This window comes from Alternaria alternata, assembly GCF_001642055.1.
Source record: "Alternaria alternata strain SRC1lrK2f unplaced genomic scaffold CC77scaffold_18, whole genome shotgun sequence".
Taxonomy (NCBI): domain Eukaryota; kingdom Fungi; phylum Ascomycota; class Dothideomycetes; order Pleosporales; family Pleosporaceae; genus Alternaria; species Alternaria alternata.
In genome coordinates, this window is record NW_017306207.1 from 270,779 (window position 1) to 298,005 (window position 27,227).

Here is a 27,227-nt window from a genome sequence, read left to right on the forward strand (position 1 = left end):
ATGGCCCTGAGCAGTGGCCAGCCTCGTCGCGTGAGGCTCTCGGCCCGCCACCGTGACTCGCTCATGCAGGGCATCTGTGTGTTTCACCGCTCTACACCCCACATCCATGATTCGTCCATATCCCATCTTCGATCTTTCCCACCCAACCTTACAACAACACGTAGCTCGAAGTATTTTGTTTATGCTCTTGGTATGCTTCTGATGCAATAAATTCTGCTGAAAGACTATACTATTGAACAACATTGAAGATCGCAAATTTCCTACAACCACAACATGAGTGTTTCAGACAGCAGTTATAGCGGTTTCTTATCGTTACCTACCGAGATACGATGCCAGATCTACGAGTACCTCCTCACCGAAGAACACGCAATCACAGTCAGTGCTGGTTACACTACGTGCTTTGGCAATAGAATCCAGGATCGCGCACGCAAAATCGAAATCCCCGGTCTACCACTCGATCTCGCGCCGCTGGCACGACGCTATTACGATCCGTCTCTCCTCTCGGTCGCGAAACCACCAACGATTCCTGTTGACAATGGGCATATGGAAGATATTGAGGGCGAGAGACTGGGGTTCTCCGCTCCGGTGGCGCTGTTGTTGACTTCTCGATTGATCAATGACGAATTGACCGATTGCACGCGAAGACGATGCCATATCGCGCAGGCGCGTTCTACAGTTGATGCCGATGGTGTGGTACAAGACGACGGAGAAAATCAAGAAGGACTATCACTCTACGTGTCTTATCCATACGGTGTCTTGGTGTTGAAGAACCAGTACCCATACCTCTTGAAACAAGCGCGAAGAGTCTACATCTCTGGTTATTACACCCCTCGCCCGGAAAACGGGCTTGATCCTCGAGATCCAGACATGAGCGATGATGAACGCTTGACACCTTCTAGTAGTTTCGCCGTATCATCCTTCAACGCCCCAGCGTCAGGACCATCCACAAGCTTCACCCGGTCTGCTAGTAACCCTTCGACACGATCAGCTCGCCACGGCGTCTCAATCAATCCCACACGTCCGCGCCTCCGCCTTGACCCTCCACTCGCCCGCGAATCCCGACACGCAAATAACGTGCCTCGGATATTCCCGTCCTTCTCCGCGTCCACGTCGAACGAAGCTCTCGCGGCCCTCGCCCACCTCATCGCCACACTCTTCCCCAAACATACGACGCCCCTTGCAAAACTCACAACACACATTCTGTTTCCCGGGGAAAACTCCTACGGCTCCGTCTGGGGTGATGACAACAGCCCTGTCTCGCACATCCTACGCAGTATACGCGGCGGCAAGATTGCTATGAAGGTCATGCGGGGCAGTTTGGGGACAGGACTCAAGTTGACGGCTAGGCCAAAGCCCGAGACCAGAATTGTGAGCACGAGTTGGGTGAATTGGAAGAAGGGCGATATTGCTGGGAGAGGCGGAGCGATGAACATGAGGAGGGCAGGTGGTAGGCTGAGTGTAAGTGATTTGGATGCGTTCCTGATGGGCGAGGAGGAGTCGTAGGGTCATAGTTTGGTTGAGACTGAAAGGGAAGGGAAGATTCTGCTGGGCTGACACGGTTACTGCATGCTGTGTCCAGATGTGCTGGCCATTGCTTCTACGATTCTATGTACAGTATATTACGCTCAAATTTGCATGTTCGTCCAATCGAGCGCTTCGCCAGACTATGTAGATAGTCTGTTGGGACTTGGCGTGCTTCATCATTTCTGGGAACATTTCTTCTGCCCTCTCGTGGCTACAAACAACTTTTCCGATTGTTGGCTCTTCAGCAGTGTATAGTTCATTGAAGTTGTCCCTGAAATTCTCTACTTTACATGTAACAGTAGAGCGATATCTCAGTCAGTACTCAGAGGGGCTTCAACAACGGGAGAACGTGCCGTTTGTGCGTCGCCAGCTGAGGTACCTGCTGTGGTTTCTAAGGCGAGACAGGCGTGTTCGTCGAGGTGCTGTGTTTACAGTGAAAATAAGCCCGGTTATCTCGATTATAGTGACGAGATGAGTTGATATGGATTCGCAGGAAGAAGGTCTTGGTTGACGCCCCAAATAGCCGTTCAACTACCAGCTAATCCACCGGACAGATCCCGGAATACCGATGGCAAGGTCTCGCGCATCCGAAAACTCGACTTTGACAGTACGATCACTATCTTCCGGATGAGTTAGGTAGAATGCAATGATGCGTAGATGCTCCGGCACTTCTAGATCTTGATTCAGGTCGTGCTCCGGTAAACCTAGCTCTGATCGCGTTCGTTCTTGCTCTAGCCGCAAAGCCTCTTCTGCGATTTGGCCTGCAAGCATACCATCCCAAAAACCCTCTCTTCTTGGATGGCTTAGCATGAGCCGTACAGCACGTTTCCGCAACACCTGACAAGACGAAGGTGCGCGGACTGCTATGAGCCAGAGCGCAGACGTTGGTCCCACTGGGGCCTGGAATATCGGTGTTAGAGCACCTGATAGTGGCAAAAGCTTGGCAGCGAGTTCGAAGATGCGTACAAACTGTGCGGCGACATCGAACGGCTGTTTAAACGGCCCATGAGCTTGCTTAAAGTTACCCAAACAGGGAAATTTGACTACCAGGTCAGACCTAGGATCACGCAAGAGGTACTCCATCTGAGCCTGCGTGAGCTCCAGAGCGGTGAGAGGTTGGAGAAATTCGTCGCCGAAAGCAGGGGTTTGTTTCCAGAGATGTTCCATGACGGCTGCGCCTCGATGGAAACGCATGATGAGTTCGGTCTGTTCGTTATATGCTTCGTCGACTTCATCCTCTGGGCGCAGCTTAGTCCTCTGGTTAAATGCATGGATGCTGTTCATCAAGCTCTGCGTGTGTCCTAGCATCGCATGAAGTGTAGACATGTTCAAAGTATGAGTTGGTGACGCGCTCAGGGTTTTTGTCTTGGGCTTTGCGACCCATGTGCGCGAAAGGTGCGTGGGCATTATCGCCCTGATTTGCGTGTCGAATCCCACAAAGATAGTGCGCAAGGACTCCAGTTCTATCGGGTGACCAAATTTCTCGTTTTCCTCTTCATCTGCCTCGTTCAACATCCGTATGCCACTACGTACGTGCTCAATTGCGTCTCTTTGGTAGCCTTGGAGGCAGCACATGCTAGTGAACAGGATAGCACACGTCATAAGGGTGACCTTGTCCGTTCGAGCTACCTTCTCGCTCGATTTCTGTTTTCTCAACAGATCCTGGATCGCTTGATTTGATTGCCGCAGAGCAAATTGCAAGTACCTGTCCAGCATGGCAGATTCCTTGAGGTGCGAGTCGCTACCTTCGGAGAAGCGTCGATACATGGCACCCAGAGCAATGATGCAGTGCTGAATTGCAGGTTCATGGTGAGCGGCCTGAAGCAATTCTCGCTGCCAAAAAGGCGAGTCAAGAAATCCGCGCAGGTTCGAGACAGCGTAGGAGGTGAAGAACTCGAAGCTCTCCCGTTCCTCTTTGCTGTTAAGCCGCATGGCTGGCGCAATGAATACTGGCGATCCAGCTCGTGTAAGGCTCCAGCTTGACCCAGAGTGAGGCGAGCCTCGTGATGAGTCCGGTGGAGAGGGTGTTGATGATTGCGCAGGCCTGAAATTTGGGTCGTAGCCATCGCACGTACGGCCTGTTGAAGTGCATCGCCTGCAGTGCGGCTTCTCCTCATCACACTTGACTTTGCGTATTCTGTACAGATCAGCAAACGGCCATCGAATATGCAGCATTACAAAAGGAACAAATGATATCGCTCCACGTGCAGAGTTCGATGACACCTACTGGTGGCACCATTCATACTTCCATGATAAGTTGTCGCGTCGATGGTCAACTTTCGATCTGGTCGTTGCGGGATCTTGGGCTGGACAACCGCGAGAAACGGACCCAACTCCTGATGTAGAGCCAGTCGTACCGTGTTTATGAGAACTTGCGCGCCCATTGACGCAATCACTTACTTGCACGTCTTGCAACCTGAGCGGGCTTTAGGTTTCCAAGCCCTTTGGCGTGGTTTACCGGACACGGTTGCCGCAGTAGTCATAGCGATTGGGGCAAGTGCGATCTGACCAATGAAAGAAGACCCAACGAAGCCGAGTGTACGAGCGAGCAAGTAGCAAGTGTCGGGTCGAAGGATTTTACGATCGCGCAAATGATATCGATGGTTTACAAGCTGTTTTTGAGGCTGCATGAAATTATGCAGCATTGCGGCGCGGTCGTCTAAATGGTTAGGCCACAGTGACATTGGCTGCGGGCCTTAAGCCAACGGCTATTATTATCGAACATAGCCAATCAGCATACAGTCCGACAAGGGTTATGATCCTTCAGGGCGTAACAGGACGAGAAAAGTCGACGGAAAAGCATCCATCTGGACGTTAGTGAACCGTTATTATTAGATCGAAACGTTGTCTACAGTGATCGATGTGGGATTTGTCCCTCGTTCGGGTATGCTGTACAGGCCGAAGAAGTGGGAGCGACCGAATCCCAGAGTCTCGGGGTTTTGTATCGCCCGTCAAAAAAAGGTCTTTAACACGCATTGACCTTGGTTGTCACTATCTATATGTTGAACGAAGCCTTCTCACTGGCATGATATTGTCATCAATCAGTATGTCGTCGCACGGACGACTGAGCATTTTGATAACGCTACTTAGAAATTCCGCCAAAGTTTCTGTACAAAACCTTGCTTCCCCTGCGGCCCAGTATCTGAATTTCCCTGCAGGTATTCGTCTCTCATATCCAAGTCCTTTCTCATGCCTGTGTCAAGGTCAACCTCTTGACTTCTTCTGAATCTCGTCTTGAAAAGAATTTTGTACCCCACAAACATAATTACGAACACTGGTAGCATAATGTAGGCGTCGACGAATGTACCCGCATCGAACGGACTCAGTGTTGTCCAGCCCTGCACAAGCGCAAGGAAGACATTAGCGCATACTCCAAAGTAGGCGTTGGCTGGATAGGCGAACGACCTGAATGGTAACATGTCGGGAGTTCGGCCTTGTGCTTTCCAAGCTTTCCGGAAACGGATGTGTGTGAAAGAGATAGAGCCCCAAACAAGGAAGGTAGAGACACCGGACAGATTGACGATATAGGAGTACGCTTGACCTCCTCCAGTGCTGACGTTCATCATGGATATCGCGCCGAACAAGTTCGTGAAGACAATCGCATAAACCGGCACTCCACGGCTATTCGTCTTCCCCAAGAACTTGGGCGCCATCTTTTCTTGTGCCATGAAGAGTATTGTTCGAGACCCAATGTAGATTGAGGAGTTGGCAGCGCTCAGGACTGTAATGAAGATGAAAGCATTGATAAGATGCACACCTCCTTCCCACCCAGCGTTTTGCAGCGCTATAGTCATGGGGCTCTTGAGTGCGCGGCTGGCTCCGTTTGCTAGCCCGTCCGCGTTTGATGGACAAGTGAGACCAAAGAAGAAAGCAACTCCAATGTACACGAAAAGGATTCGCCAAATTACTTGTCGAATTGCCAGCGGTACGGCTACCGAAGGGTTTCTGGTCTCTGTAGCAGCCACAGCGACTGCTTCAACACCGGCATAAAAAGTCGAAGCGAATACGAACACCGTAGCTACTCCGCGGAAACCATCGACCCACGGACCAGGATCATGCCAATACCGGAACCCGAGTGCTTCGTTCTGCCCAATGAGGCCACCAGAAGCGTAGATGATGGCAAAGATGAAGTAGGCGCAAAGACCTGCAAGCTTGACGAGGGCAAGCCAGAACTCTGCCTCGCCAAAAGATTCCACGCCCAACATCTGAAAGCCTAGGAATGCGAACCAGAAGATCAGAAAATAGCCCCAGAGAGGTACTTGTGGGCCCCAGAAAACCAGAATCGAGGAGACGACATTGTACTCGTTGGCTAGCACGCATGCCCAGACCAGCCAGTACTGCCACCCCACTGCTACTCCGAAGGCCTTGTCGACGAACCGATCGGAGAGTGTAACGAAGGCACCGCCTGTTGGGTACAATGTTGTCATTTCTCCCAGGGATTGCGTGATGCTGAACGCTATGAATCCGATGACACAGAAAGCTATGAGCAGAGACGCTGGACCTCCCTCTCCTAATGCTCCACCGGTGCCGACAAGAATACCGGGTCCAATAATTCCAGCGAGCGCCATCATGGATAGATGCCGAGTTTTGAGACCTCGCTTGACTCCGCTAGGATCGATCCGGTTGAAATCATTGTCGTTGAAACTTGCCGTGGGTGACGGGTGCTCAGCGTGAGCTTTCGAGTCGAAGACGGCCATGTCGAACCGGAAGATGGTGGTCAGGAAGATAGACGCTCAAAACTAGGCATGTCATCATTATAAGCGAATTCCTAGTCTTTCACTTGGCGTGGGAACGGTTGATCTCTGACGAATAGTAATAGACTACGGCTTGGTGCATGTTGCGATTTTCATAGTGGATTGCGCGATAAGATGGTCTAAGTGTCTCTACGGCGGAATCGCGAAATTCGCATCTGAAAGTATCATCTTCGAGACTCTCAATCACCGTGTCTCGCCTCCGAATAACCTAGAAATTGTTGCTGTGTTTGGTGCTTGTACTGGAGCAGGATCGCAATCGGGTGGCGGGGGCGTACGGTAGAATAGCAGTTGAGATAAGCTTGGTCCACCTTGGGCTTAGCTTACCGGATTTTCGATCCTTCACGTAGGCGGCACTTCTCTCGGTAAAATACCTATCCCAAATCCACTAATCGTGACCAACGACAACGGTTACCACGACATGGGATTTCCTTAGTCGCTTAATCCTGCAATGGAAAGAATCGGTAAACCCTAGTGCGTCTCATTGCAGCATCATCAAGCAATCTATCTGTCCCGACTTGCAGCAAAATGAGCTGAACAAGGCTCAGTCACGATTGTGGGTTTGTTTGTCAAGGAAGCCGTTGTTATCATTCGTAATCCTCTACAGAATCTATTACCCATATGTACCCAGATTTCTTCATCTATCATCCATCGTTGACACTGAACCAGTCAGGCCTTTATTAACATTGAGGTAAAGTAGTATTCCTACCCAGCTCGTTGGAACAACCAGCTTAGTTCCTGCCACCAATCTCCATGCGCTTCTTGAGCCTGTAGGCGATGGCCCTCTTCCTGGCAGCGGCACCCTGTGTGAAAGCAACAGATCCACCAAAGGGTCCGGCAGCAGCACCGTTGCGAACGCGCATGACACAAACATTGTTGACACCAGCGACAGTCGCGTCGCATGTCATGCCTGCCGGCATCTGCACTTTCATCGCGAACTCGGTGTTGGTGGCGAGAGAGATACCTTGAACACCGAGGCCAGGAACGTCCTGAGTAACGGTAGCAGGCTGCATAGCGGCCTCGTCAGTACCTCCTGAGGTACCGTCGACATCGGCAGTGAATGGCCCAGCACCATCCTGGTTGATCTAAAACGACTTCGTTAGACAAAGTTGTACAAGAGTAGGACTCAAAAGCTTACCTGTCGAAGGGTCATCGTGACGGTGCCGTCATCAGCACATGTGGGTAGACCGCCCGATGCCCCCTGTCCTACTGCGGCCGCTACGCGTGCCTCTGGTGGGCCGTTGACCTTGTCACCACCCCCGCCAAGCAGTCCAGCGATACCAGTGGCACCAGCACCGCCACCAGCACCGCCAGCGCCTCCACCAAGAAGACCACCGAGGAACTGACGCTTCTGGCCGGGCTGCTGAATGTTGTCCTCGACACCAACACTTCCAGAGGCACCGTTGTTCGCAGGGGGTGCAGCACCCTGTCCCATGAAAGCACCAACCATAACGGCAGCATCGACTATGCCGTTACCCTGTGTACGACCAAGAGGACCTGCCTTGCCGCTCGCAATTTCCCTGTCCCTGATGATGGCAGTATCGGCTTGAGAACCGCAGCCGCTGGAAGTCTGGTTAGTTGTTTCTACTAAACATCATTGGTGTTCAAACCTACTTGCTAGAGCAGTCGCGAGGGGTGCCGTCTTGGATGGTCAAGCCTGGCATAGTGACACCATTGGCGCCCTTAACCTCGGTGACTACACCATGAGCAGAAACAGCAGCCGCAAGGGCGAGCATGAGTGCTGGTGAGAAATGCATTTTGTATGTGTGTATGTGAAGTTGAGATCAACTCGGTGGATTAGAAGGTTTTGCTTGGAAAGAGAAGACGAAGAGCGAGAAGCACCAGGCTAATCAAGAAGGAAGTATTAATAGGGAAGTTGAGAAATGGAAGCTGATGATGATTGTAGACTCGACTTCCATAGGTCGTCTTATACATTTGGTTCATCGTCCTTCGTTGACGATCTACTTCGCATCGTATTCTCCATTGGGATATTAGCCGCCCACCCCACCCCGCTCGTCATTGGCATCCCAAGGCCAGTATGGAGACATGCCAGCTCTTGTATCAAGATGCGTTTTCGAAGGTCTTCCGGCAAGGCCAACTGTGCTTGGCTGCGGTGAGGCGTTTCTCTCAGATGCTTGGCCATGGCGGAATGCCGAATTCCCAGGCGTCGAGAGGTGTCAACGTTCCAACCGCCAGTTTCGTCTGCGCCTGGGGATGAAGGCTAAAGGCGCCAAGGCGAAAATCCTCAATGCAAGAAGGGTAATTCGCGAAACGCTGTACTCGGAACTGCGGCATTCTACTAAACAAGCAAACACATCTGCGTTTCACACAATAACACATCAGATTATTGACCTATGGGAACTCTTGCGTCACGTAAATTTATCAACTCCCACTGAAGGCCATGATGATTAGTATTACATCTTTAGTGCATGAGAGCTTCACTACAGCGGCAATCGTACTTTGGTATCGTTCTTGGAACTTGTATAGAGGAGGGTTTCTCCACGCGGTATGCATGACATGTCAGACCAAAAACGATTGAATCCGAACATACAAAACAACCAACTCAAATCATAAGTTTCCAATTACTCGATTCTATCCTGTTCAGCATCAGCTTAGGCGAATTTTAGTGTCCGCGATCCACCCGTGGGTGCATGATGTTGCAGGGCTTGTCGCCACTAGTGTTTCACCAAACAATACAGTAGATCTTCAAACATGTACTGCCTGTTCCTAAAACCCAAGACCTAGTAACATATGCGACGGATCCTGCGATCCGAGGCTGAGGTGAAGAGGCTGATGGCGGCTGTGATGGTTGGTAAGTGGACGAGTCGAGGTGTCGATGGTAATGTGGAGCAATCAGAATGTGGCAGGTGGGGCGAATGTTGATCTCATAGGCTCACCCAAAGTGATAGCGGTCCATACGAAAATCGTAAGCTGCGGAATATGCTAGCTGACCAAAATAACTGGGCACTTTCAGTACATACCGAACAATAGGCTCAAAGGTCGCATAAGTTTGAAAGAGCAAATCAATACTTCGATCCAAATTCGCCATCACATTTGAAGCCGGCTTACGGCTCTCTCAAAGTACTCAAAATATACATAAGAAACCGAGGGCCAATTTAGGACCAACTTGTTCTTTAGTCAAATGTAGGCATCTTAGTGCAGTAAAAGTGAAGCAACGCATTTCGAATGCGAGTATTCGCTGCTTGGAGACGCTCCAATTGTTATCGACACCGACGCCATATACACAGCCTCGTATTGACGAGAACTCCGTTCAATGGTATATACCCAATAATCATCACCACATTAGTTTTTCCGTCCCGAACTTTCCAAGCCAGTCAGACGAAATAAGTATCCTTTTACTCCAAACCCGTCCCCCTTCTACCCAAAGTGGGTCGTCCCCCACTAACGCTCCCCCTATGCATCCTTGATGCTCCACCACCATGCATCATATCCAAATCCACTGGCGTCCCAGCACCAAGCGCAAAACCATACGCCTCTGCGCCCTGCCCTGCGAAAACCCCATCATCACCTAGACCGTGTTGTGGCGGCGGCTCCACATTGAATGGCACGAAGTAACTGCTCATCGGATCGAAGAAATTGTTGTTGTTGGCGCTGGCACCCAGACCCATGGCGTCGAGATTCCAGAAAGCATTATTGAAGTCGCTGGCTAGGTCGGGGAAGGGGGAGAGGTTTGTAGGATCCATTTGGTGTGCGTGCGAAGGGTGTATCATTGTAGGTGAGGTATTGATGAGTGGAAGAGAAGGATGGTGAGCATGTTGTTGATGCGCGTGGTGAGAACCGGCGAAATCAGCGAGAAATTGCTGGGGAGAGGTATGTTGCTGTTGTTGGGCAAAGAGAGCAGCAGGGTCGTAGCCAGCGGCGATGGCGGCGTCTATTGCATCTTGCGAGGCCATGTTCATTTGGTTCATTTGCTGTTGTGCTTGCAAGCGGGCAGTATGACTCTGTTGAGCTTGACTATTCTGCCGTTGTAGTCGTGGCATATCTTGGTTGTTCGACGAAGCAAGATCGGGTTTCGAGATGGATTTTGATTTGTTTTTGCGCGCCTGCTTGCGCTGTTGATCAGATTTTGATGGCGGAGATAAAGATGCGAAGAACTCTTCCACACTCTGTAGATCGCTTTTGTGTCCCAGGACGGCATCAGTACCTGGCTCATTTGGGTTTGACTCAGCCGCATCTTCATAGTCGGTTTTCGAGACACCGTGTGGGTATCTGTCGAACCAGTCACCATACTGAAAGATGCTACCTTTCTTCTTGTCGCCGGTCGCGTTCGGTCCCTTCAGCTGCGCATCGGCATGTTGACGATACAGCTCCTTGAGGTTTTCTGCAATGTAATGGAACATGCCCCAGTACTTCTTCATCTTTGTCAGGTACTTGACATTGTATGCCAGATACTTCTTCGATTGCGCTTCCAACTTTGGGTTCTTCGAGAACACGCCATGAACATGGACGGTCGAAGAGAAGAAGGCCGAGTAGCCTGCAAATGGTGCGACGACGTTGTGATCCATGGCTTCGTTGATGAGCATCGAGATTTGGTTCGCGGCGTCGAGCGCAGAGCGAGCAGACTCTGTGAGGAAGTCATGTGGCATATCCTTCGGTGGTCTGCTACCTGCCGTCGAAGGCAACGCGAATCTATGCATGAACAGCATGATCTGTTGCCATAAGATATGAAGATACAAAAACGAGTTCGCTGTCTTGCCAATAGCATGACTTTTGAGGTTCTCAGGATTGTAAACAAGCATCTCAGGCAATGCCGCTTTGAAATCCTTCGCCTCCTTCTTGATAGCATGGAAGGTCGAATCGGAAGACCACATAGGTTCTGCTTCGCGTTCTTTTCCTCCCAAGTTCATGTACTTAATAAGCTTACCCCAGATGCATACCAAACGTATGGTGTACGCTGAGACGCCCATATTGTCGCGCGGATTCGCCAATTGACCGCTGTCAGGTGGAACGGGATTCGGCACGGCGCCTTCCAGGTTCTCTGTTGGCGCATGTATTTCGTGTACGTACAGATGCTCTTTGACTGGTAGCTGTACTTCGATGTACTGCTCGTGTACAAAGAGTGGTCTATCGGTACCAGAGGAGTTGAATCGGTCCATCAGGAAGCAAGACCACATAGTCCGCCGCCGTATTTCTCGATCCGTAGCGCTTAAGGGTTTCCTGTCGGACTCGTTGACGAGCGGGTCGTATTCGTTCTCCTTGTGCAGTTGCAGTGCATATGCCATTCTTTGCGCCATACCACCAAACATCCAACTCCGTCCACCTTGACAAGTGCCAAACTCATGAAGTCCAAGTAATAAGTAGACTATCAAGATGGTAATGTTGGGTGCATCGTATCGCTTCAGCGCAATCTCGCGTGCCCGCTCAGCCCAGCTGTCGCCCCTTAAGAAACATGGCTCTGTGCGTAGCTGTGGGTGGTTTGAAAATCGTGCTGAGATGGCGCACATTGCTAGTATTAGTACTGGCGGAACCTTTCCAGTTGCGAGCCTTCGCATGAAGCTTGGCTTGTGGAGGAGGGGATAGCTTTGTCCATACACATAATCGAAATATACCTCAGCCAAATGTTCCTGTATCTCTTTTGACGGCAAGCTTTCCGCTCCTTCTGTTAAGAGTTTGCTCTCATCTGACTCCTTGCCACGAGACGTCGAACCAGCGGTATCTGGGTCTGCGACTTTTGCTTTTGACCATTCGTCCAACTCGTTACCGAAAGCTTCTTCCGCGGCACGCTTCTTCGTGGTGGGTGTCTTCGGTGGTGCGCCGGGGATAGCGGGCTTAACGACAGACCTGCCCACATTCGCAACAGAAGGTAAGCTTTCTTTCGGTATCAGCTTAATGACACGATCTTCCATGCGCTTCAGTCTCTTGTCCAACATGGCCATGTAGTCCGTTCTCGGGGCTGCCTTCCTGGTAGTAACCTTGTAAACACATGGTATCCGACTCCTCAGACAGTGTTTGCAGGCTGGCTTCTCGCCGGAGCAACGGATTTTCTTCCTGCGACATGCGATGCAAGCAAGTGGAAGCCTTTTCCTCTCCTTGCCAGCCTTTGTTTTCATCTCGCTCCAAAGCGGTGGATCTTGCGTATCATCCTTACTCCTGCGCGATGTCGTCGAATGGTCTGTGCCGTCGTTGCCACTGAGTTTCATGGCCAAGGCCGAAGCTTCGTTCATGGGATCAATGGCGAGCATGCCCATGGCAGGCGCGCTCTCCGGACTGGTATTGTTTCCGTCGCGGCCGGGGCTTCCTCCAATGCTCATCCGATTTGGATGCGCACTCCCGCCGCCACTCATACCTTCTTCACTCATATTGCCAACACTGCCTCTGTGATCCGCATATCCAGCCTCAATTTTTGGTTGTATCCCATCGAAATTGGAACCGAATCCTTGGCTCTGCGCAAATGTCATGTCGAAGTCGGAGAATGAGCCCATGACGTTGGTAGGACTGATTGCGGTCGCGTTTGGGGAAGCTCGAAGCTCAGGCAGGCCGTATTCGGCCAAAATCAGTGAATCGTCGTTGTCGAAGCGCGCGTGCGAGGGAGTGGCTAAAGAGGTTGCGGTCGCGCCGGAGTCGGCCATGTTCTCGACGACTGCCTGCCGTCTTTTGTGCTGTTGGGTAGCGCCGAGACAGTCAGTCTTACATCAGGTCCCAAACTTCAAGATTAGAACAAATGGTTCACATGCGCCTGCATCTCAAACCCCAAAACAACATTTCAAGCGTATCCAGGCGTCGAGACGTTCAAACGTCGTGTGCTTGGATCGGAACGCCGGCCGAAGAAAGGGAAATGGTAAGCTCCGACTTCTCCACAGGATAGTCACGGCCCTTGCTTGGAGACCAGTGGGGGCGCTAGTCTCTATATCAAAGCGCAGGCTGTGTATGTGGGGAGGAGGATAGCACGCGAGACGGGAGCGAAAAAGCAGCGAGCAACAGGCGGGCACAACTCGGGGCTGAAAGAGACAAGAAACGAGGTATGATGACGCTGGGTGATGTATCAACGCCTTGTAAAAGGTGGCTGCTGCGGCCTATCCCTCCGCCGATACTATGGCTGCATTCCCCATGTCGCCTGCACAAGGGACGGCACCAGAGCCATGTAATGGCGCCTTCACGATTCGCACGCTTGCAGCTTGCCTCCCGTCGAGGTCCGATTAAACCACGATCAAGCTTGTCGGCCCACTCAAGTCACTGGCCGCACGTTGGCCGATGCAAGCCACACAATCCTGCCCCTTCCCCACATGGCAATCCTTGCAGTTCGAGACCTATTGCTGATTATTCAGACATCACAAAGCAGTTTGCGATGCCTTCCAAGCCGCGAGCGGACAATGATCGTCGCCTGGGCTTCTGCGCTGCCTATCTTCATACAACGTTATGAGGCGCCTCATAAGCACATATATCTTGTATAACTCGATGCGGGCTTTTGCATATCACGCGGATGTCTCCGTGGAGACGAGCGCACTGTGGCTGGCAACTTTGACGGCGGGACCCGTCGTGTGCCAGGTGGTCGCTATTTTGCGGGGCGCCCGCCCTGTTCAACGTTACGACACGTTAGACGCACGCGAGGTATATGAGTTCTTCATTGCGCCTCTATATAAGCCATATGTCCTATTTTCCGATTCGACCACTTGTATCCAATCTCCGACGCCGCCTTCTCGCGCAAAACGGTGCGCCAGTCGCTTAGGCCTGATGCCACGATGCTGCCTGGACCTGTACGGTGGGTGCATCACGAGGGTTGTGCACAATGATTACTACGTAACTTGGGCGAGTGGACCGTTTGCAAAGTAGGCGACGCGACCACCACCACCACCGGAAGAATGCGTTTCAGTAATAGATGCGCTTACATATATGCTGGCGGTTGGGATCAGAGATGGGCGCCTGTCGACTTTTGGAGTGGGTACGTCATCGATTTGGAGACACCAACCCCCTGCACCCAGTTTTGATGTTACGGACTGAACCATGACAGGCCTTCTAGCTGGCTTCGGGGAGCACGGTCCTGGAATCGCTCGATGATTTGAGATAACCATCTTTCCTCGTTCGTAATTCCATTTGTCCTGGCTGGCCGCTCTTCTCCACTTAATCCTTGCATGTCATTCTTACAATATGAGTGGTCGATTTATCCATATTCCTTCAACATCTCGTGCTGTATACTTGACCACTCGTATATCACAGCGAACACATCAGATATAGACGCAAGGTCGTCCCCTCAGTTCACGACTGATCCGCTCGTCCGCTGCCGTTTGTCCCAAGTACGAGATATGATGTGTGCATGCAAACCCGTGAGAGTCGCATACAACATTACCCGAGGCTATGCACACCTCAGTAGCGAAAGAATGGGGCAACCGTCTGTACAATCATACGCGACGACCGGTCAACTGAATCAGGTCTATGAATCTTAGAGATGGCACGTATAGCGGTATCGTGGTACTGGGTGTTCTTCAAGTAACCACAAGCGCTAGCCTAACCACTGGTCACAACAATAACTACCCGCTCACAACCTCTCGCACAATCCTGAAAGAGGAACAAAGAGCGATCTGTTTTATTTCTTCCGTTGAAGAGCACCTAGAGTTCTAGCACAAAGAAAGGAGCGACAGCGACTATGCAAAAGCAAGTACTGCGAATGTGCATCTTTTCCCTCTTCCTCCTCGACCACCTATTACCTTCAATAGCCGATTTTGCGTAGGTGTCAGTCTATCCCGTCTTGGCGATTTCAGTCTCAGCAACGCCGTGGTAGGCGCCATAAGCTGAATAAGGGCTGTACGTAAGGCATGTCAGATTGTGTGCTCGCAAGCAATGGATGATGGCTGAAGCTTGACGGAGAGTGCGCACGGAAAGAAGTGAGAGTGGGGAGAGAGAAGCAGCAAGCTTACTTGTACGACCTGTACCAGGAATCACCAGCAGCCTGCACTTCCTTGGGCATGTCGCGTTTTACACTGCTGCTCGCGATATTATCCATCATATCTTTGGGCATGCTCAACATATGGCGCTTAGCCATGTTTGCATCCATCTTCCTGGCCTCGGTTTCCACCGCAGCAGAGTAGGGAGTGTATGTTTCGTAACAGGAATATCCACGCTTGGCCATGGACGCCTTTTCGGCTTCAGCCTCGACAGCGGCAGAGTAAGGAGTGTATGTCTCGTAGCAGGAATAACCTCGCTTTTCCATGTCATCTTTCGCTGCCGCAGCCTCCACTTCTGATGGATAGGGGTCGTAGGTAGTGTAGTAGACGCCATATTGGGCGTAGTTTTCCACTACGGGTTGTGTGTCGTCTCGCTTCATGTTTGCAGCCTCTGATCCTGTTAGGTGGTTAGAAGTGTCCTGATGTATGATGGGAACGAGTATGGGATGCACCTTGCTGCGTCTTGGCTGCTTCTGCTTCGGCTGCAGAGGAGTACGGCCCGTAAGAGTAGTATGGGTGGTATCCGGCATATTTGGTGTAGTCTTTATCCTGAGCCTGGTGCATCTCGGTATCGCTGATCTTTTCGAGTGGCGCAGCTACCGTCAGGGCGACGAGGCCCACGACGACGATGACGAGATGCATGACAGAAGATGGTCGGGTGGATAAGTACTGAATGTGTCAATGGATCTCTGAAAGGGGATCTCAAGGGGAGGTCAAAGATGACTGCCTGTCCTCAACACGGGAGTCACCCTTTTGTACATGTCGTTTGCGGTTGGCATTCAGCACAACCTCGATGCATGTGTCGACTGTAGCGCACATGGCGTAAGGTTCCATCCGCATGCGCGTAATATTGTGTTTGTTCACATCTATCGTAAGCATAGAGAAGTCGCACATACGGAGTAGCTTGCGCAGATGCAATGAAGGTGTTGCGTCGGGTTGCGCAGAGGTGAGTTTGGCACAGAGATGTTAGGCCCGAGTTCCGTGAAGCCATGGTTCAAATGCTCTCTATAGTGCTAGCTGCATCGATGCCCTGTAAACAAGACAAGTGATACCGGTGATGACAGCTATTCATTGGATAGTAGAATCCGGGAGATGAGGGTAGTTGTGTATCGTTGCTATGAAGTCAGCGTTGTATGCCTAGACTCAGTTGCAGCAGCTAGTTCAGAGTACAGGCTTGCTCATCGCAAACTCAACTCATGTCTAGCGCCGAACTTCTCTGGATGATGAGAGGGTGAAGTAAGTCATTCAGTCAAATTTTGCTAGTGTTGAGATACCTTTACGCAGGTTCTTCAATAGTGCCGTACCATCGTAACGAGTGAGGTAACAGATGCTCCAATGAAATAGACTGAGTTTTGCTAACGTCAATTATGAACATATAACAGGATCAGGTACTGCGAGAAAAGTGACGAATCGCTTTTCGCATCACACGACTAACGTGTTTGACATGTCTGACGGCCATCACAGTGTTACTACTTGTCATACACGGCTGAAATTGCTGTGCTGACGTCTAATTTGCACCGATTGTAGTACTTGGGAGATTGTAGGGGGAACGAAATTGAAGAGCCTTGCACCCCTCGCTGCAAGTACATATCTGTCTCGATCTTGTCTTCCAGTCTTATCGTTCTTGATCGATGCCCGGAACTAGGACGTGTGCATCTACTGTACAGTCTCGTCATGTTCGACATCCTTCGTAACCGTCCTCGGCACGAGCGTCTATTGCAGCGCGACTCGGAGAGCCACGATGACGACACTCTTTTGCCCGGCTCATCCTCGTCAACATCATTGACTCTCAAGTCCCAAGCAAACGAACGATCGAGTCGCGATGTACAAGTCGCAGTCAGAACTCTCATAGCGTGTACCATTGTGTATGTTGGCGCAGCGATGTGGATAGCCTTCACAGTGAACGGATCAAATTTGATAACCGACCCGGATGACTTTTGCATTCACCATGTTTCGCGATACTGTATGTAACAAACGAACGAAGACGGAATAGGACACTAATAGAGATAGCTCCGGTTGTCAGAGATGTGCAACCGAATTGGCATACGCAGTTGTTCAACGGGAGCTTCCTTCACCAGAACGCATTTCGACAGCCGGCAGGCCCGGAGGTTGACGCTGCATGGGACGCGTTGGGTGTGAATTATCGAAGCGTGGTGATAGCCGAAGACGAAGCTAAACGGACGGGGCTGCGCCACGATCAAGTCAAAGTCAGCCAAGAGTATGGTGGTGGCTTCCCAGCTAACGTCGAAGGCCTTCATCACCTACACTGTCTGGTAAGCAGCAGAAGCGGTCCGCTGGTAACATGTCACTGAAATTTGAAGAACCTCCTCCGCAAGACACTGCATTGGAATTTTGACTACTACAAGTCTCAAAAAAAGGGCCCTTTCATCAACAGCGAGTACATTGTGCGCTTACACACGACACACTGCCTGGATATCCTGAGGCAGGTTCTGCAGTGCAATCCAGAGTAAGTATCCCTATGCGAACTGCATGTGAGACATGTACTGACTTGGTACACCCACGTTCAGTGTCGGGGTGCTTGGTCAAGTGTGGTGGCAGGCTGACACTGAGCCAAACCCAACGCCGTTTGTCGACTTCAACACGAAGCATCGATGCCGAGATTTTGCGGCGGTTCGAGAGTGGGCGGAAGCGCACCAGCTTCCGCCAGAGACAGAGGTGAACATGAGCCGGTTCTACGAGATGCCGAAGCCGGGAGACTTCATCTTTCCTGAGATCCCATGAGGGAGCGCAGAGGCTGGGTGTGTCAGTGGACTGGGCGAGCAGTGCTTTGTCGTCTATAATAGTATGCTTCATCTCTTGCTCAGTTCTGGCGAGGCTTGACGACGCCATCGTGCACGATGTAGTAGACAACTGTACTGTCCGTATCTACCGATGCCAATAATACACGCTTGGTTGTCCTCCATGGATTGCTCGGGCGTTCCTCTACTGTGGTTGACGAGTCTGGAGTATGCGGTACCATAGTGAGGGCATCGAAGGTTTGGGCCAATCCACGCAGCGTCCATTTCTCATTCAGCCTTGTGGGTAGTATCCATTCGCGCTCAGGCTCTGCCTTGACCTCCAAACCACCTGCCTCCCCCTCGGCGCGCGCCTTCCTTTCGCGGTCGGCCTTCTTCAGTAGCTCGACTTGCTCATCGGGGTGGACGTAGAGGCGCTGCGGGGGAAGCCCAGAGACCAGCGGGCGGGGAAGAGGCTCGTGGGTAGTCGGTGAGTGCGTGTGTACGTGGAGGTCGGACCAATAGTGCTGGTACTGGAGGTTGTGCAGTATCTGGCGGGCGAGCGATATCTCATTCGGAAGGTGGCTTGACCCTGCGGCTGACTCGGCACCCGTTGATACGAAAGTCTGCAGCGGGGATGGCGCGATGGCATGTTTCATGTCTGGTCTTACGGAAAACGTCGTCATGATGGAGGCTGGGCGCGGAGTCGTGCTGGGGGTTTATTGGTGGTGCAAGGTTGCGCACGGCGTTGGGGGGGAGAGGAAGCTACTCGGTTGCGGAAGGAGCGAAGATCTTGAAAGACACCCCACCAGTCATATGAGGGCAGCCGAGCAACTATGGGAAGCGGCGACGCGGCCTAGGCAGCAGACAGCACACATTCTTATACCTTGCCCACGGTGGCTGCTTTCATGTCAAGACTCCTTCGAACTTGTTGAGGAACGTTCAACCCCGGTATCATCTTCAAGAAGCCGTCATCATGCTCGCAGCAATCTCCATCCCCACACTACTGCTTCTGGCTAGCGTTGCCGCAGCCCAAGAAGAGACGCCCTCGGTCGCGACCTCGCCATTCGTCAGTCCCACGCCCGAGTCGGAGGCAATCTTTACCATTCAGACCTCTGCTGATCCGGACCCATGGTCTTGCTATATGGACTGCGTGCAGCCTCCATGCCCGCCATGTAAGCAAATACCTTCTCTTCAACACAGTCTGGCACAAGCCTAATCTTGGTAGGCACCGGTAGCATGATGAGCATCCCACCCGTTACAGAAACAGAGTCTGTCGGCTCAATCAGCCCTGTCCCTATGCCTAGCGTGACAGACGTATCGATTCCACCCGTTACAGAGTCTGTCGTTACAACTCCCGTTCCTATGCCCAGTGCAACGGACGTGTCAATTCCCCCTCAAGAGTCTAGTGGTGTCATGTCGATTCCGGCGGGCGAGACACCTGAACCTAGCGCTTCTTCGAGCGGCAGTTCGGGCGCGAGTGCAACTAGCTCTGGTTTACCAGAGCAGACGACGAATGCTGCCGCGCCCTTGGCCATGGGTCACGAATTCCCAATTGTGGTCGCTATTGCTGGCGCGCTAGCTTTCCTGTAAGTATGGAGCTTGGGTAAGGGGTAGTCTGTAGGGCGTTGGGCTTGTCCAGACTAGCATTCAGTGCCATGATCGCGTTGGGTCGCGTCGGAGCCACTCCGTTCGGCAAAACTCAAAGTATGCGAACAGATGGGTTGTTGTGGGTGGAGCATCCGAGCAAAAACCTACTAGATACAAAATATAAACGAATAAACAGCATTGCACAAATTTCATGAGTTATCTCGCAAGTCTAACCTTGACGCGTTTACAGCGACGCCATGATGTGTGGCGAAGCACCTCTACGCGTATTCGTATACTAAAGAGCGATCTAGCGGGTGGCTTGACGCTGCACGTCAGTGGGTCTGGGGTTGGCAGGAGCCGCTTCGGCGACAATCTAGGCCACTTCCTTCCCATCACGCCGGTGTCAACAACTATAAGGAATCCCACATTCGCAACCATGTCGTTGATGATACAACTCCTGTTATTCTTCGAAGCAGGTTTCGTACCAATACGCATATACCATCCCAAGTGATATTAGACGGAAAGCAAGGATCCCGCCAAGGCACTGCATCATTGCCAACCATACCAGCGATCAACCACCTTGGCTGACACGTTGAGCCGCACACAAGCTTGAACGGGGCGACTCCCCTACAAAACAGGCGCAAACGCGCGACCTGCCTCTGGCAACCATGGCTTCTCAGAATAGTAGCGTACCAACGCCGGTGCCGTTCCCTCAGCCCGAAGGCCTTCGCAGCCCCAACGCATCGAGCCCTACTGTAGAGTCACCCTCTGCAACGACGCGCGAACGCACCTCGACCAATGCCTCGACCGTCTCGAATAGAATTCGTACTGCGACCGGAAAACTTATGGACGTGAACCCTCCGCCTGGCATGTGGGCAGCTACGGGAACTACAGCCGCCAAAGCCCCCTCGCTATCAGACATCCGAAAGGGCTCTTTTGGTTCTGATGGATGGAATGAGGATACACAACGGAAGAGAGCAAGCTCACGAGCAAGTCAAGCCGAACAGCGGTCGCGTACTTCCACCAATGCCGCGTCCCCCACCGAGCAATCTGAGCGCCCGTACTTCGGTGGTCAGCGCAAGGTCTCTTCGAGCAATGCGTTGAACACAGAGCCGTTTCCTGCCTTGACTGAAGAGGATACACGGCAAGCAGCGGGGTACGACGGACATGACGAGCATGTTGTGGCCGGCGTGCAATCGAAGCATAGTTCCGAAACTGGGACAGAACACCTCGACGATGACAGACCGCACCAGCCAAAAAGGACCTCTTCAGGCCATGTACGTCTTCTCCTGCTCTCTCATACATGTTCGTGCTAACAGTCAGACAGTACGCCAACGGCTACGTACCACCACCTAAGCTGCCATGGACCCAGTCGTTTATGATCGGTCTCAAAAGCTTCTGGAAGTGGTTCCTGACCCCCGCCGGATTTCTCATTACACTTTACAGCCTAAACGTTGTCGCTTGGGGCGGCATGCTCTTCCTCCTTCTTTGCAACGCCGCACCTGCCATGTGTACACCTACCTGTGACGACATCAACTCTCCGCGCCGGAAGTGGGTCGAGTACGACTCACAGATCTTGAATGCACTCTTCTGCGTTACAGGATTTGGTCTAGCACCTTGGCGGTTCCGTGATCTATACTATTGGGCATGTTGGAGGATTGGTGGATCGAAGCGCAAAGAGATGGGCATTCGACGCCTTGCTGGGATACATCGGGGATGGTTTCGACTTCCGGGCTCAGATCGGTTGCCTGACGGAGCAGATGCGACCGTTGTCGATCCCGAAGATCCAGCTGTACCAATACCCGTCAAGGCGATCCCAGACCCACCCCCCACGGCGATTCGCGCGCCGCCCACTAAGAGTTGGAAGATGGATTTCGTCATTTGGAACAATGTATGGAACACTTTTTTCCAGATCGTTCTGTGCTTCTACATGTGGCACTACAACCGCATTGAGAGGCCGTCATGGGCTACTGGCCTCTTCGTTGCGCTAGGCTGCATAGTGGCAGGTATTGCAGGCATCATGATGTGGCACGAAGGCAAGAACGTTAAGAAGGTCGAAGGCGTGCCCATGCGCAGGGATTATGGGCTCCAGCAAGACGATGCTGAAGCGCAGAACATTCCGCTTGTGACTACAGGCGTGACGACGAAGTCCTGAGAAATTTGCCCAGCTGCTTGCATTGCATAGGCAGAGTCTCGTTGAAAACGCTCATTGGAGCGGGAGTTTGCTCTTTCTTTCTTGGCGTTTGGTTAGTGTGGCGTTGCGTCAAGCACAATCTGGTAGACGCATTTTCATCATGATCAAGATACCCAGCCCACGGGCACTATATCTACCAATACCTTAGCGTAACCACAAATTCCTTCCGAGTCAAAGCTTTCCAATTGTTTTTGTATCACGTCAGCTGTCTATTGCGCAACCGAAACTCGTGGACGTTTCTCTCCGGATTTTGCCATAGGTCTGCCTCCTGTGAGCCTCGCGCCGACAAGCTTGCCGAGCTCCCCGGACAGGCCGAGCTGCATGCTAAGCAACCCAAAGTAGATCCGTTGATCAAATGACGTATGAACAGCGTACTCTGTATGGACTGGTGACAGATGCACGCGCTCTTGGTATTTATCTAGCCAAGGCCTTGTGATCTTATCATCTCTTACGGTTTGCAACATCTCCCAACACATACACCTAATACCATCTGTCGTACCGTTATTTTCGCCTCCCGACAGTGACAAACCTCTTTGCAAGAAATCTCCAAAGACCACAAGAGATGGCGGCCCAAGAATATTACCTCGGAACGCAGGCTGCGCAAGAACTGCCAGGCAGTCACCCACCACACCCATATTCATCTCAGCCACAGAAGCCGCCACAATATCAACAACCACCTGCGCAACATTACCCGCAACCAAACGTTCATAATCCTGCGTATGCGAATACGCCTCCTCCGTCCTATTCAGCATACTCTCAGCAACCGCAGCAACAACCACATGGTTATCCACCTCAACAACAATACCAGCCTTACCCTGAGAAGAATGCTCAAGCCATGACAGCGCCATACCCACAAACACCACCGGCAGGCTACTTCCCTCATCAGCAGCCGATGCCACAACCACAGCAAGCACCCCCTCAAAACAACGGTTACTTAGGCGCTCCCCTCCAACACCACAGAAGCCACTCGCAACCTGCACGTGTGCGCTTCGCAGACCAAGACTCAGATCGCAGCACAAGTCTAGGCTCCATGTCCGATTCCGACGAGTATTCGCCGCCCCGCCACAGCAACAGCAGACACCATGGTCGACACCGCAGCCACTCAACCCGCGACTACGATTCCGACCGCGACCGCAGCGACCGCGATCGCGACCACCGTAGACACAAGCCTAGGAAAACCCACTCATATGACAAAGCACATGAAGAGAAGCATAAGAACAGAGATACCTTCCTCGGCGCAGGTGCAGGCACCATCATCGGGGACGCGATTTTCCCTGGGTTGGGCACTGCAGCGGGGCTATTACTAGGTGGATACGGTGGTCGGAAGTACGCTGACACGAGGAGCAAGAGTGACTATGACGGAACAAGTAAGGAAAGGAGGAGCCATGGAGGTAGTAGGAGGTTGGGGGATGACGGATGGGATGAGAAGACCAGGACGTATCGCAAGGGTGCTGCAGTGCGATGATGACGACGATGACGATTATGATCCAACGTTTCCACTACGAGATTATGCCTTGCCTTCTTTTTGTTTAGTTTATAGATGATAGTGTAAGGCGCTTTATTTGGTTTGCTGGCTGCTGGTCAGCGACATCTTGACGACTAGTATAGTAATTTTCAACTTCCCTCTACACTTTGGACTATTCCTTATGAGACGTGTAATAAACATTATATAATTGGCATGTTCGTCTTCGATCGCTCGAGAGCGATAGCGCTACATGCTCCTCTACGTATCTTCAAGATTCCGGCGCACGTCTTCAATCGTCCTTGCGATAGCGTTGCAACCCTTTCCCTCCTACCCTTAAGCCTATGCGGATGTATGGCTTTGACCGACTGGGCGGTAGCATTCCATCCTCCTACCCAATACTTTACTCTTGCGTGAATGTATGTCTTCAACCGATCTCGCGGTAGCATTCCATCCCAAGTTTTCTTTTACAAATACATAACAAAAATGTAACGGATGCACGTCTTCAACCGCAGCGTACGGTAGCGTCACACCCACCCTTTCCATCCCCTTGAAAGTCCGAACAAGGACCTTCTAGTAGATACCGGGAACAATCCTCCACGGAACAAGCTCGACATAGCGGTCCCAGTCTTTGCCGTACTTTCTGCGGCACTTCTCCTCGTCGCGACGCTCGCGGTGAATGAGCAGGATGGCAAAGTACACCATGAAGAAATAGGTGAAGATCATACCCCAGCCCTTAGCCTCGCCGGGCACCGCGTACTTGCCGTAGCTGTCTTTGAAAAAGTACGCATCGGTTTGAGTGGCAGTGATGGGAGACTGTGCAGCGTTCTTGATGAGGTAACCAGACATCGCGGTAGGAAGGACGTAACTCCAGCTCATGAACCAATCACCGAGGTAGTTGATGTGACGCGCCATACCCCACCAGCCACTGACAAGAAGTCTCGAACCAGCAGCAGTCTCGATGTACTTGAGGTGCTTGACGCGCGAATCCTCGGGGTTGGTCCTGAAACGGTTCTTCTCGTTGTTGACTGAGCGGAAAATGTAGTAGCCAATACCCTGGACGGCCAGCACGCCAACAACTCCCATGGGGCCAAGATCAACTGGGTAGATGGATAGGTAGCGAGTCTGAATAGAGTATGTGAAAGGGACCCAAACAAGATCGCCAAAGGAAAGCATCATACCGAAGCCATCAGCGATAAGGTCGATGGTGGTAAGGATAGCGGGTTCCATGTACAGCGCATCGAAAGTGTAAACAGTGTGGGCGACGGTGACAATGATAATGCTGTCAGTAACGCGGCCAAAGTTGCGGTATTGCTGCATGATAAAAGCGAGGTCGAGGATGATCCAACCAAGCATACCCGGTCGAAGCTCGCACCAAGCCTTGATGTCTACCTCGCCAAAGATGGGCAGGTTGATACGGGGGTTCAGCTCACGTCCGATGAACCAGTCGTAGAGCATGTTACCGGTACGGCCACCAGCAGCAAGTTCGCGCATGTTGGGATCCTTGGGATGCTTGACACTAAAAGAAGCGACGTAGCAGTAAGTGGCCAAAAAGTAGGAGATGAGGATGTTGCTTGTCAGGATGCCGACGTAGTTGTCAGTGATGAAGGTCCAGACGGGGAACTCCGCACCGTGGGAGATGGTGCCAGCGGCAAGGAGAGTCATGATGAAGATAGCAGAGTTCCAGGCTGTATCTTATTAGCTTTGAGGAAAGAAGATTCCTATGGGATGAACATACCATTGAACCTGTACATGAGCCTACCACCACTCCTGAGCTCCGTTCCCTCGACTTCCTGGCCTGGAAGGAATCGATAAAGAGCCAGACTCAAGAAGTAGTAACCTAAGGTACCAAGAAAAGCTTGCGTGTTGATCAGACCAGCGAAGCCAGGCCATCCTACCTCCTTCTTCAGCTGTTCAAGGCTGAAGCTGTGCGGGTGCAGTAGAACAGGGGCTGGGCATCCAGAGATGTCATTGCACAGGAATGTGAAGACATAGACCAAAACCGGAAGACCGAAGGAGATGATGAAAGCTCCAGGGCTGAAATGTGGTCAGCGCTGTGGTCGTCAAGGCTCGCAGCATGCGTGGATAAACTTACGGTCCTAGAAATTCATAACCATGAGGTTCCTCGGCAATGGACTTGGTCGCCTTGTCAGTCTTTGCTTTCGACATGTTTTCGAATGCGCCTTGTCGCGTTCCTTGCGCGGTTAAAGTCGCAAAGTAAGCAAGGTCGACGAATAGGGGTCCGGTCGCGTCTTCACAACAAGGATTCCTTCTCTCAATTCTTGTCTTCACCGATGGTGATTGTCGCGCCGCCTGAACCAAAGACGACTACGGATGCAGTGTTCTATATAGCGATGATTGAGGCTGAGCACATCAGACGATGGGAAAGATCTCGGAATGCATTGCAGCCGTAATGACGCGCACACGCTGTCTTGGCCAGTCTAACCCCTTTCGGCCTTACCGCCCGAGGTTCCTGCCGCTGCAAGGCACCCAGACATGGGGGCGCGGCGCCGGAAGCCAACGTGTTGCGAACATGAACAATCGTATCATCTCCACCTCCACCGTCACCACGCCTCGACCCTCGCATTGCGTAGTGCGCCAATCATCAACTACGCGATGATATCCCTAATCCACTCTCTCCTGCTTCTGGCAGCGTCGGGCTCATTCGCAGCGGCCGCCTCGGACAAACAGCTCAAGCCATGTACCGTCATCTCGCCCACATCCGAGCGCTTCTTCGACCTAAACCCCATGCGGCGCCTTCCACCATCGGAATCAGATGGCAAGAAGAACAGCAAGAAGGAGGGCGACGAGGGCAGCTGGCATGCCAAGGGCTACGATTACAATGCCAACTTCACAATCAACTTCTGTGGACCGGTAGTTGAGGAGTTGGACAAGGTGGAGGATCTAGACAAGGGACTGTGGAAGAACGTCAGTGCATTTTACGAGAGAGGAGACAAGCAATGGGCGATAGGGTGAGTCTGCATTCTATACGGCGGGGAAAGATGGAGGGGTCTCAGTCGAGATGCTTGATTGCGACCAGGCAGGAACATTTACTGAGGCGCAATGCTAACAACTTACAACTTTCAGTCTCGAGAACTCAGAGCCCATCTTCCGCGGTCGCAAACTCATTCTCAATTACACCGGTGGCTCGCTCTGCCCCTCTCTGTCCTCCAAGTCCAAGCGCACGCTCGAGCCCACCTCTCTCGACACCCGCGAGATCATCGACGGCGACGACGACGACGATAAGGATGGCGGCGACAAGAAGAAACCCAAGAAAGATGCCGAGCGTCGCAAGACCACCATTATCTCTCTACTTTGTGACAACGACCCGCTTGCGAAAACTAGTGTATCCTTCGTCGCTGCAGTAGACGACTGCTCATACTTCTTCGAGGGCCGCTCACCCTTCGCATGCGGTGGTGTACATCAGGACACCCAAGCTCTAGGCCCTGGTGGTGTCTTTGGTGTCATTGTATTGATCGCCGTGCTCGTATACTTTGCTGGTGGTTGCGTCTACCAGCGCACAGTCATGCACCAGCGCGGATGGAGACAGCTGCCCAACTACGCCATGTGGGCAGGTATCTGGCGCTTCTTCTCTGTAAGTCTACTCCGATGTTGTCGTAGAAGGAGTAGTAATAGCGCACGGTGGTGATGACACATTTACAAATGTCTTGTTGGTGTTGCTGACATCGTGAAGGACATGTTCATCATTCTTACTTCCTCGTGTGCGCGCTTTATGCCTTCCCGCCGGGGCTACAGCCGTGTCTCGCTTGGCCAGGACAGTGGGCGAAGAGGACGCAGGAACGAAGATGAGGATAGGTTGATAGACAACCTGGATGAGGAGTGGGACGATTAAATGGGGCAGTACGTTGGTAAACGGCATAACGACGCGGCGTTTTGGGGTTTGGTAATGGACAATTAGTCGCTCAGGAGCGCACAAACGATAGACTACTAGCATACTTGGTCTGAAAGTACAGCATGCAGCATACACTGCTTGGGATCACATTCACAAGTGCACAAGCCGTCAGAAAGATTAGTCAAGAGATGCATCAGTAAGATACTACTACAAGATGG

The 27,227-nt window shown here is 51.9% G+C and overlaps 14 protein-coding genes across 14 annotated transcripts; 7 read left to right on the forward strand and 7 right to left on the reverse strand.

Annotated features, from left to right (window-relative positions):
* Positions 1-73: 73 nt before the first annotated feature.
* CC77DRAFT_259879 (hypothetical protein) lies at positions 74-1,779 on the forward strand. The gene has a single exon (XM_018530891.1). It carries the CDS (start codon positions 274-276, stop codon positions 1,501-1,503), a length of 1,230 nt encoding a protein of 409 aa, XP_018382913.1. The 5' UTR covers positions 74-273; the 3' UTR covers positions 1,504-1,779.
* Positions 1,780-2,055: 276 nt separating this feature from the next.
* On the reverse strand, positions 2,056-4,007 carry CC77DRAFT_942003 (hypothetical protein; the record flags this gene model as incomplete). The annotated part of the gene is made up of 2 exons (XM_018534833.1): positions 2,056-3,661; positions 3,925-4,007. 2 exons carry the CDS (start codon positions 4,005-4,007, stop codon positions 2,056-2,058), a joined length of 1,689 nt encoding a protein of 562 aa, XP_018382914.1.
* Positions 4,008-4,610: 603 nt separating this feature from the next.
* CC77DRAFT_1052483 (histidine permease) lies at positions 4,611-6,533 on the reverse strand (the record flags this gene model as incomplete). The annotated part of the gene is made up of 1 exon (XM_018527698.1): positions 4,611-6,533. Exon 1 carries the CDS (start codon positions 6,219-6,221, stop codon positions 4,611-4,613), a length of 1,611 nt encoding a protein of 536 aa, XP_018382915.1. The 5' UTR covers positions 6,222-6,533.
* A 120-nt stretch (positions 6,534-6,653) lies between these two features.
* Positions 6,654-8,678, reverse strand: CC77DRAFT_1042657 (cell surface protein; the record flags this gene model as incomplete). The annotated part of the gene is made up of 4 exons (XM_018527275.1): positions 6,654-7,360; positions 7,414-7,837; positions 7,890-8,016; positions 8,663-8,678. The coding sequence occupies 4 exons, from the start codon at positions 8,676-8,678 to the stop codon at positions 7,007-7,009; spliced, it is 921 nt and encodes a 306-aa protein (XP_018382916.1). The 3' UTR covers positions 6,654-7,006.
* Positions 8,679-9,477: 799 nt separating this feature from the next.
* On the reverse strand, positions 9,478-13,301 carry CC77DRAFT_259965 (hypothetical protein). Its single transcript, XM_018530894.1, has one exon. The coding sequence runs from the start codon at positions 12,863-12,865 to the stop codon at positions 9,632-9,634; it is 3,234 nt and encodes a 1,077-aa protein (XP_018382917.1). The 5' UTR covers positions 12,866-13,301; the 3' UTR covers positions 9,478-9,631.
* Positions 13,302-13,661: 360 nt separating this feature from the next.
* Positions 13,662-14,091, forward strand: CC77DRAFT_1023019 (hypothetical protein). The gene has a single exon (XM_018525594.1). The coding sequence runs from the start codon at positions 13,692-13,694 to the stop codon at positions 14,064-14,066; it is 375 nt and encodes a 124-aa protein (XP_018382918.1). The 5' UTR covers positions 13,662-13,691; the 3' UTR covers positions 14,067-14,091.
* Positions 14,092-14,812: 721 nt separating this feature from the next.
* On the reverse strand, positions 14,813-15,928 carry CC77DRAFT_1052486 (hypothetical protein). The gene is made up of 3 exons (XM_018527699.1): positions 15,628-15,928; positions 15,149-15,572; positions 14,813-15,033 (listed from the first exon to the last, which is right to left on the reverse strand). Exons 1-3 carry the CDS (start codon positions 15,815-15,817, stop codon positions 14,970-14,972), a joined length of 678 nt encoding a protein of 225 aa, XP_018382919.1. The 5' UTR covers positions 15,818-15,928; the 3' UTR covers positions 14,813-14,969.
* Positions 15,929-16,849: 921 nt separating this feature from the next.
* CC77DRAFT_942123 (hypothetical protein) lies at positions 16,850-17,917 on the forward strand (the record flags this gene model as incomplete). Its single annotated transcript, XM_018534842.1, has 4 exons — positions 16,850-17,138; positions 17,186-17,448; positions 17,497-17,642; positions 17,704-17,917. 4 exons carry the CDS (start codon positions 16,850-16,852, stop codon positions 17,915-17,917), a joined length of 912 nt encoding a protein of 303 aa, XP_018382920.1.
* A 79-nt stretch (positions 17,918-17,996) lies between these two features.
* Positions 17,997-18,596, reverse strand: CC77DRAFT_941832 (hypothetical protein; the record flags this gene model as incomplete). Its single annotated transcript, XM_018534821.1, has 1 exon — positions 17,997-18,596. The coding sequence occupies one exon, from the start codon at positions 18,594-18,596 to the stop codon at positions 17,997-17,999; it is 600 nt and encodes a 199-aa protein (XP_018382921.1).
* Positions 18,597-18,760: 164 nt separating this feature from the next.
* Positions 18,761-19,704, forward strand: CC77DRAFT_1023021 (hypothetical protein). The gene is made up of 2 exons (XM_018525595.1): positions 18,761-19,085; positions 19,139-19,704. The coding sequence occupies exons 1-2, from the start codon at positions 18,887-18,889 to the stop codon at positions 19,501-19,503; spliced, it is 564 nt and encodes a 187-aa protein (XP_018382922.1). The 5' UTR covers positions 18,761-18,886; the 3' UTR covers positions 19,504-19,704.
* Positions 19,705-20,168: 464 nt separating this feature from the next.
* CC77DRAFT_941950 (hypothetical protein) lies at positions 20,169-21,655 on the forward strand (the record flags this gene model as incomplete). Its single annotated transcript, XM_018534828.1, has 2 exons — positions 20,169-20,777; positions 20,828-21,655. 2 exons carry the CDS (start codon positions 20,169-20,171, stop codon positions 21,653-21,655), a joined length of 1,437 nt encoding a protein of 478 aa, XP_018382923.1.
* A 224-nt stretch (positions 21,656-21,879) lies between these two features.
* CC77DRAFT_259924 (hypothetical protein) lies at positions 21,880-23,266 on the forward strand. The gene has a single exon (XM_018530892.1). The coding sequence runs from the start codon at positions 22,257-22,259 to the stop codon at positions 23,157-23,159; it is 903 nt and encodes a 300-aa protein (XP_018382924.1). The 5' UTR covers positions 21,880-22,256; the 3' UTR covers positions 23,160-23,266.
* A 385-nt stretch (positions 23,267-23,651) lies between these two features.
* On the reverse strand, positions 23,652-25,488 carry CC77DRAFT_259954 (ERG4/ERG24 ergosterol biosynthesis protein). Its single transcript, XM_018530893.1, has 3 exons — positions 25,252-25,488; positions 24,895-25,193; positions 23,652-24,844 (listed from the first exon to the last, which is right to left on the reverse strand). Exons 1-3 carry the CDS (start codon positions 25,323-25,325, stop codon positions 23,730-23,732), a joined length of 1,488 nt encoding a protein of 495 aa, XP_018382925.1. The 5' UTR covers positions 25,326-25,488; the 3' UTR covers positions 23,652-23,729.
* Positions 25,489-25,740: 252 nt separating this feature from the next.
* Positions 25,741-27,153, forward strand: CC77DRAFT_1023026 (mannose 6-phosphate receptor domain-containing protein). Its single transcript, XM_018525596.1, has 3 exons — positions 25,741-26,128; positions 26,244-26,751; positions 26,851-27,153. Exons 1-3 carry the CDS (start codon positions 25,773-25,775, stop codon positions 27,007-27,009), a joined length of 1,023 nt encoding a protein of 340 aa, XP_018382926.1. The 5' UTR covers positions 25,741-25,772; the 3' UTR covers positions 27,010-27,153.
* Positions 27,154-27,227: the final 74 nt, after the last annotated feature.